The 9,583-nt window shown below is 31.6% G+C and overlaps 1 protein-coding gene across 1 annotated transcript; it reads right to left on the bottom strand.

Annotated features, from left to right (window-relative positions):
• Window positions 1-5,815: 5,815 nt before the first annotated feature.
• On the bottom strand, window positions 5,816-8,151 carry LOC107460935 (serine/threonine-protein kinase-like protein At1g28390). Its single transcript, XM_016079366.3, has one exon. It carries the CDS (start codon window positions 7,912-7,914, stop codon window positions 6,382-6,384), a length of 1,533 nt encoding a protein of 510 aa, XP_015934852.1. The 5' UTR covers window positions 7,915-8,151; the 3' UTR covers window positions 5,816-6,381.
• Between the last annotated feature and the right edge of the window lie 1,432 nt (window positions 8,152-9,583).

The raw sequence follows: 9,583 nt of genomic DNA on the forward strand, positions 1-9,583 counted from the left end.
TTTTTATTTATACAGTACATAAAATTTTTATAAAAAATTCATAATGGAAAAAAGAAGGGGATGACAGTTGGTATCTCTTGAGTTAATTAATTAAATGGGATTATAATGATAATCTTCAATTTATATATCATGCCTATATTCATCCCTTATAAGGATACTAACGATTACATGTAACAAAATGCAAATATATTATGCATAGGATTTAATTAGAATACCTTAATTATATAAAATTTAGTTATAAAATCATCAATTAAAAATAGAAAAAACATGGAAAACTAACTTTTAGTTAGCTAATATTAATTAATGTTAGTGTTTAGATATAAAATTTAAGATTTAAAATAAAAAAAATTATAATTTAAGATATAAAATTTATTTAGCCGGATGACAATATAAAAATAATTATTAGTAACGAATGAATAAATATAAGATTTAAGGAATGTAAATTGTACATGTGATAACAAATTAGTAGGATGATGAGATCAGAGACTAAATTTTTACAATAGTTCTTGATATTTACCATTTTCATTATTTTTAATTTTTAAAATTTTAAATTTATTATATTTAAAATTATAAATTTAAAAGAATAAAATAATAAAAATTGTAAATTTAAAAAGACTACTTTAGAAGTTTAATTGTGATATAAATATAAAGGTAAAAATTCATGTACAGTTAACTTTATATAAACTTTATATGAAGTTGATAATTAAAAAATGTTATATAATTTAAATGATTTAACTAAATTTTTATTCAAAGAGGAGAAAGTGGAAGGGAGAGAGAGAAAGGCGACACGTGATTGGGTCTCAACACCTTTTGATTCCCCAAAGTAACCGTACTTAATTCTGTCACTCTCATGTCAGCTGGCAGGAAACCACCTCTCACATCTCAATTCCCATGTAACACACTCCCTCCCTCACTCACTCACTCATCAATTATCAACCAAAATCATCATTCATTTCATTACTTATACTTGAGTAGGTAATCAATCATCATATTTAAACATCTTAAACACACATATATATATTTGAGGTTGAAACTTAAGCGTGTTAAATGAGAATTACACTGAAAATCAAGAGTTTGATTTTGATTTTGATTTTGATGCTGAAAATACATATATACATTCTCCTAACCCACACTTTGAAGTAACATGGATGAAAATCCCACTCCCACGTGGCGTATCTGCTTTAGTTTGCACTATTCCATTTCCTCCCTCGCTTTTTCTTCCACATTATTTTGCTTAAATTATATTCCTTTTGCTTTCCCCAGCTACATTTATTCACTCTCATTCAAATTCAATCCCCACACTACACCATTGTACCAAAAAAGTAACTGGATTCTAGCTATTAGGTCAATCAGTTCCAACTCCGTGTGCTTCTTCTAACTTTCTAGCTAGCCTTCATTCCAAGATACTCATCATCATGTGACTTATATTTAAGATGTTTAGAGTTCTAAGTACATATACACAAAGATGTTTAGGGTTTTAAGTATATGGAGCGGACTTGAGGATGAATCTTTGATGCATGTATATATATGAACCAATTCCTCGTACATGTAACTTAATCTCTTATGTTCTTGAGTTTTAGATTGATTTAATAGAAAAACAGGAGACGTAATCTCTTATTGTTAGAGATATGTTGCATTTTCTTCGACTTAAACTTTTGGAACCAACAGTTTCATAATATGGTATTAGAATTCTATATCCAAAAGATTTAAACAAATAAAAGAAAAAAAATTATGCAAAAATCAATTTAAATTTTTGAAAAGAGTAATTTTATAATAATACTTATAATGTTTTTTTTCCCTTAACATTTACATTACTAATAATACATTGACTGAGTTATATTCTTCTGTAGCAAAATCTTCTCTATACAAAAAAAAAAAATTTAATTAAGTTGAGGGTGATTAAGGGGCTTGTGGCTCTCATTGATCTTAATTATTTCAATTTTTCTTTTACTTTTTTCCTTTTCCATCTCTTTGTCTTTGAAATATGCTTCTTGGTGTGAGTGGGAAAGCAGTAAAAAAGCAAACAGTAAAAAAAATAAATGGTGGGACATGGACGACGTTGACTAGACGATAAAAGACGTTGAAGATTGTGGGGTATGCAGTAAGGAGTGTCTGTTATTCATTCTCCATTTCCATGCTTTATGGCAGCCTTTTTATTTTGTATTTTGTTATGTTTATTATCATGATGCGTGACATTTTTTTTTAAAAAAAGGCCTTGCAATTTCTCTTTTATATATATTAGAGATATAATTATTAACTCTTCTTTTATTGGTTTAAGTTTTTGGGTTGAATAATTTTATCACAATATATTTATGTACTATTATTTATTTTGTATACATGTTTTATAACATCTTTTATTAAATTATGAGTTTGATTTGATTGCTCGTGTGCCATGAAACTTTAAAGGACATTATGTATTATTATCTTTCTTAGAATCTCAAGTTAGAATAAGATGTAACAAAAATGAGGTGATCTAAGGTAATGAGTGATTAGAATGTACATTAGTTGTCTCAAGTGTTGTTTATGCATAAGAGGTAATAATACTACATATAAGAATCGCAGGAAGTTACAATTACAAATACTTAACCAAGATGACAGTTTTGTTGTCCGTCTTTGAGCTCCTAATAAAGATTTGAGAAAAGTCCAAATTATTCTATGTACAAAACAAAGTATCATTCATGTCAATATATCGTATTATTCGTCCTTTGATGGGACGCTTTTATAAGATTATGCGGATATTGAGGGATTACACACCACCTTCACCTTGTGATGATGTCCTAGTTTTTGTTTATTTATTTATTTTTAATAGGATGTCATGTCTTATATGTTATATCTTTTCCATGTTTTGTAAGAACAGCGGTGGAAAATTACTTAATTGGCAAAACTAACGGTAAATTGTTAGGTGAATGTTATGGTATTTATCACTTTGTATCTAAATTATTAAAAAAGGTAAATAAATAATATTTAATAAATTTTATATAATTTATTTTTTATTTTGAACATTTTTTTTACTTTAAAAAAGAAGTTAGACAATTTAGACAATTATTGATGAGTAAAAAATAAGAATACCACCGGACGCTTTTCATATTCAAATATCCCACTCTTTTTTCCCCAAGGCCTAAGAATTAATATATAATGGGCTTTGGCCCAAAGGATCGGGATCAAGATTCTTTAATTAGCAGTTTTGGTCATCACATAAAATGGTTTTTGGGTTGAATCGTTTGTAATTTTGTTTATTTGTTAGATCTAAAAGCAAAAGTAGATGCAGCTGAGGCCTTGGATCAATGGCAGCATCACATGTTTCTTTGGGAGCTTCGTCCAGGTTTGAATCTTCAATGAAGAATATAGAATCTATATTATGCACAAGGTGAGATTCAATTCTGTTTTTCATTTGGTAGTTCTTAGTCCAACAAGGTGGTTTGTTTTTTTTTTGGTAAGGAGCAAGGTGGTTTTTTATTCTTTTGTAACATGGGCTTGAATCACTGATGGGCTCATTTTCAAGGCCTGCTTAGCTTACTGTTGTTGTTTATTGGGCCTATGAGAGTTGAATCAAATTTTCTGTGTTTTTGGTCTTTAATTGCTTGGAAGATCATGTTTGGTATAAAAGTCCAATCCCTAACATCCTTAAATTGATTAACCACAATACTCAATTTCTAAAAATTTAATAATAATATTGCATCATAAAAATTTAATAATAATTAACCACAGTGCTCTAGTGTATTCATCAGTTACTGAGACCCATAAAAATAATTTCTGTAGTGAGGCCCGAATTGTTTTTGGTCGAAGTAGGTGTATCAGTAAAAAATACCAAAAGAAAATGCCTACCTCATTATCTTTCTTTGATTTCCACAAAGAAAAAGGCCGAAACAAATCATTTTCTTTGATGAGTTTGTACTAAAAAATTAGAGTTACTTTTACCCAAAAAAAAATGAAAAATTAGAGTAACAATATTTAAGGTTGGTTGAGAAGTTTCAAAAGCTATTTTTTTAAGTCACCAAATTAAAAAATTATTTTTTTGCGCTTTTTACTTATGAAAAGTAGTAATATTAATGTTTGGTGTAATTTTTAAATTAAATTGTAGATTTTTAAAAAAAATGACTTCTCATATAATAAAAAACTTTTTATTACATTTCTTTAAAAAATTACTTTTAGAATTAAAAAATTAAATACAAAATAACTTATTAAGTTACTTTTAATATAAGTATTTATTATTTAAACTATTTTTTCAAAAAGAACTTAATTAAACTGTTTACCCAAACTAGGCCTTACACACAGATTATATTTGATAAAGCTAAGTATAATTTTATACAAAAACTTATTTAATAATAGATTACATCTAATTTGATTGAAGAGGAATACTAGCGATCAGTAAATTTTATGATTTGTAGTCATTAATTAGTTATTATTAATATTTTTAATAATATAAAATTATTTATTTTTTTAAATAATTAAATATTGGTTAAATATTAATAAAAATGCTAAGTAGATTTTCTCTTGATTAGATTAATAGTTATTGATTGTAACTAATAGCTGGTAAAGATGCGAATATGGTAAGCAGAAGTTGACCAATAGTTTAGCGAGGGTAATACCGTAATAATGTTAAGATAAAAAGCTGTAATGTGAGCATGCATGAGGGGTTGTCGACAACACACCTTGGAACTTCTCAAAGTGTGTACACAAGTTGGTAGAGCCAGTAATTTTTAGCTTTTTATATAAATTTTAGGTTTTGTAAGGAAACGGGTGACAGAGATTGGGAATTCACATAGAAAACGATTGGATTGGATTTACTAAGCACCATTACATTGCTTGCTTAGTTGCTTCCAATACAATCCAAGTGATGAATGCACTCCTCCTTCATGCATATTTCATGACACACAAATCACAAATGCATTCTAAGTAATCAATGTTGTGGGACACTAACAACGATTGCCCTTTCTCCCATTGCCACAAGCTGGAGAAGACAAACCTATTTGTAAAATATTTTATAATTATTCGTACCAAAATATTTTTATGTAAAAATTATAATTAACATATGATATATATTATGTTAAATAATTTAGTTAAAGATGTTAAATTATATAACGATTTAAAACTATCATCTTTACATGAAATTAAATAATCATGGATGAAAATATTCATATTAAACTTTGAAAAATTTAATTATTTAAATAAAATGATTTTAAAATTGGACATTTTAATTTTCTAAATTTCAAAATACACAGTAGTTTCTATGCTTATTTTCATTACACAATATAGTCTCTCTCCAATTTACTTGAAAGAGTGAAATATGAAACAGTTTTAAAAGAATTTAAAATTTTTAAAACAGTCATTTTAATTAAATAAATTAAAATAAAAAAATTATATTATCTAATTAAGAGAAATATTAGAAATTATTTTATATATTTTAAAATTTAAAAAATTAAAGTATCCGATATTAAAAATATCAAGTGTGATTTGAAAATTACTCAAATTTAGTAATCATGTTCTACCATGCATGCATACTCTCCATGGAAACAGTATTAGCGCTGAATGGAGCCGTTATGAATAGTGTGTATTTATATAAATAGTATTATTTATATATTTATATAGAGCGGTGTTATATTACAAGGTATTATTCAATATAATGTCCATAATAATCCAAAATGCATTAAATGTAATATTAGATTCAGCCATCACATAACCAGAACGCGGATAACTAATAACAACCAGAAAGCTCATGACTCTATATGTCTCTATGCACTTGCTTGCTCTCTGTGGCAACCACAACTATTTGCTGAAAAACAAGCTAAGCTATAAATGCTTCCACATCTTTAACTTTCTAGTATTGAATTTTGATCTTTTTATTGATAAAATGTGAAGTACTTCTACATAACATAGATTTAAGAGTACAGGATAATTGTGAATCATTTAATGCCTTTGTTGTCTATTCTCTATCTTCTTCTTTTCTGAAAAAAAAAAAAATTAAATGTACTACAAGCGAAGCAATAAATGTTTACAAATATTCTATCCATCCCAAAGCTAAGTTGAACCCTTTTTTTTTTGGGACCTAAAGTTGAAAAAAAAAAGGATTAAGATAGAAAAATTTGTGTAAGTGCTACAAATTTATAGTACAAATATGGTTAAGACAACCCATCTGGACACTTCTTCAAGGCCTAGTCCGAATTGTGTAAAACATTCATCTGCCCCCTCCTCCAAAAACCTTGGATAATACAATAACAATTTCTAATAATATTCATTAAGCCCTTGAATTTTGTTGAAGAGCTTATCACTCTAAAGAATGGTTTATATCCTTGAAGCTCCTACACATGGAATTCCACATGCTTGCGCTTTGTTGCAATAATGCAACCATTCAAAAACCTTCACTAATTATCCACAGTTAAATTAATTAATTCCAACAGAATTAACTAACGGTTTCTCAAGCAGTTTTTTTTCCAACTTATCCGTAATGACCCACTTAGACAACATTGCCGTTTCTAACGAATGTATTGGATCACTTTCATAATAATGTGATGATAAACGAGAAGAACCTTGCAACACCCCCATGGACCTAGACTTGTTAAGCTTCGACCTTCTCCTCACGAAACCCGACCCGTTTTGTTGCGACCGCGAACTTCCCGAATCCGAATTTACTTTCAGAGAACCCGCACCAATTGACTTTGACCTCACTACATGATTGGATGAGGGTCTACCATAATACTCTGCACCCGTCACATTGGATACCTTCCTGTTTTTCTTCCTTCTACTCACACCACCCTTCGCCGCTCTCACTACCTCCTCCTCACTCCTATCGTAATAACTGTCACACTCACGCGCTTCCCATTCTAACCGTTTCTCACTTTCCACGCGCCTCACGCGCCACCTCAATCCACTCCATATCGGCACCGCGCGCATTCTCTTCCTTGCAATCTTCAAGCACTGCACAACCTCCTCCATCGACGGCCTCTTCTCCGCCGTGGACCTCACGCACATGGCCGCCATCACCGCCACCATTCGAACCACCTCTTTATCCGACGGCGCTCCGATTCGCCTGTCGCAAATGACGGCGAACTCTCCTCTCTTAATCAACGGCACTGCCCAGTCGACCACCGATGGCGGACTGAAGTTCACGTCGATGGCGTTCCTGCCGCTGAGAATCTCTAACAGCAAGATCCCGAAGCTGAAGACGTCGCTCTTAGCGCTCAGATCCTCGGGCGCAAGATAGCAAGGATCAAGGTACCCTAACGTGCCAGCTGGCGGTGTGCACTTCACGCGCACGTCCTCCACGTGTCCTCTCAGCGCGAGCCCAAAGTCTCCGAGCCTCGCGTTCCACGCTCCGTCGATGAGAACGTTGGAAGATTTAATGTCTCTGTGGATCACCGGAGGGTTTGATGTGTGAAGCGCGTGAACCGCCTTCGCGATTTGAAGTGCGAGCCGGACGCGTGCGGTCCAACCGGGCGGTCGGACCGGCGAGTGTAGGAGGTCGTGGAGGGAGCCGTTCGGCATGTACTCGACGACGATGAGCTTGCCGCCGTTGCTTGGATCGGTGCAGAATCCGATGAGGTTCACTAGCCGGCGGGGGCTAAAGACGCGAGAGAGGATCTCGATCTCGTTCTCCGCCGGGCTGGTGCAGTTGCCGCAACCGGTGCAAGATGCTGCAGCGGTACTTTGGTGACGGCGTGATGATGGTTTGGCGTGCTTAGTTTTCTTGACGGCGGCGATGAGCTTGCCGCCGTCGAGTGTGGCTTTGTAGACGCTGCCGTGGCTGCCTTTGCCGAGGAAGGTATCGGCGGAGAAGGTTTTAGTTGCGGCGAGGATGTCGGAGTAAGGGAAGTGGCGGATTTGAAGGAGGTTGTTGGTTTTGCGGTTCTTGAAATGGCAGTAGTTAGGGTCACAGGTGGCGATTGCAGAGTCGGCATTGCAAGAGAGATAACCCATTGAGCTGAATTGAATTTTGATTACGAAAAAGAGAAGAGAAAGAGTTAGTAGTTGTGAGAGAGTTTGATGGTGGGAATGGGAAAACAGAGAGCGGCAAAACCCATAACTGCAGAGAAAAGGTACGCTGTGTTCTTCCACTTTAAAAAAAACCACTTTAATTTGTTTCTTTTTCTTTTCACGACGATGTGAACCAACCTTACTGCTACTACTACTACACTAACTTTTTTCTCTATTAATAATTTAGTGTTTCCTCTGCGCCTCTGGTTTACTGCTCCCAGCTTACTCAAACATTTGGCTCTATAGTAAATTTTAATTAATAAATTAGGTTTTAAATTTTTATTTTATTCAATAAATTAATTTTTATATAAGAATTATTATATTTTTTATTAAATAACGATAGAGATTAATATATCTAATTTTCTACTAAATTTAACGTATTGATATGTCTAATAAAATTAAAAGTTAAAGATTAATTTAATAATTAAAATTTATTAAAAATTAAATTGTCTGACTAAAATTTTTTTAAAATTAATTTGGAATATTATTCTAAAATAAATTTGAATATAGAATATGTATCTTATTATTATTTCATGAAAACTAGTAAATTACATCATTACTTCTAAATGAATTCATAAATTTTGGATTTAACTAACAAATATTCTTATGATACAGAGTGTTAAGTAAGATGTTCTTGTTAGAAGATTGAAACTTGTAAGTTTTTAAAATATGTTGTTTAATGTACAATAAATATTAAAATTTTTTTAACATTGACAGCCTAAATAAATACAATATCTTTATATATCTGAAACCAACTTATGTGCTCAGTTTTATGAATAAAACAATCATGTACATTACAGTCGGTTATTAAATTAATTATTTATATAAAATATATATTAATTATATAAAATAATATATATTTATACATAAATATATAATAAATAATTTAATAATAAGTTTTTTGTATATGTATAACATTCTTTTTATTAAAAATCTGATTAATCTAATTCAGCCTTTAAAATTTTCAAAATTTCAGAAAGAATTATAGGTATCTTAAAAGCTAATTTAAAACGCTTAGATCCCGAAATACTTATGAGTTATCACTTTGAGGAATCCAGTGACTATAGATAAAAACTAAATTCCAAACTAATTAAGTTGTACGTTACATTAATGGATCCCCTTTTGCTTTTCCTTCCTTATCCTGGCTTTAGTCACTCTCAAATGTATAGAGACTCCGAGAGAGAGAGAGAGAGAGAAGAAAATGCATAAAATGTAAAATGATATGGATTTAGCCATTTAGGGTGAGAAAAGTGAGAGACGAAGCTTCTCTAATTAAGGATTAAAATGTAATTAAGCACTTTGAAATAATTAGTAGTGTGGGGGAACAAGTTGCGTTTAGATGGATTTACTTTGCCTATAGCTTTTCTTGGATACCTAACCCTCTTTGACTATTGGTAGCTGAATTCCCGAATTTGAAAGAAATCAGAAGAATATGATGTCTAATTTTGAATGCACATGTGGGCCGTGGGGACTTAGGTTCTAGGGGCATCTGAATCAAATCAATTAATTTTCATATCATTAGGGATGCGTATTCATTAGGGAAAAATAGGACCAACTCTCTCATCAATCATCATTCATAAACCTAACAATTGCCGGACTCTTCTCTATTCCA

Source organism: Arachis duranensis, chromosome 8 (assembly GCF_000817695.3).
Source record: "Arachis duranensis cultivar V14167 chromosome 8, aradu.V14167.gnm2.J7QH, whole genome shotgun sequence".
Lineage (NCBI taxonomy): Eukaryota > Viridiplantae > Streptophyta > Magnoliopsida > Fabales > Fabaceae > Arachis > Arachis duranensis.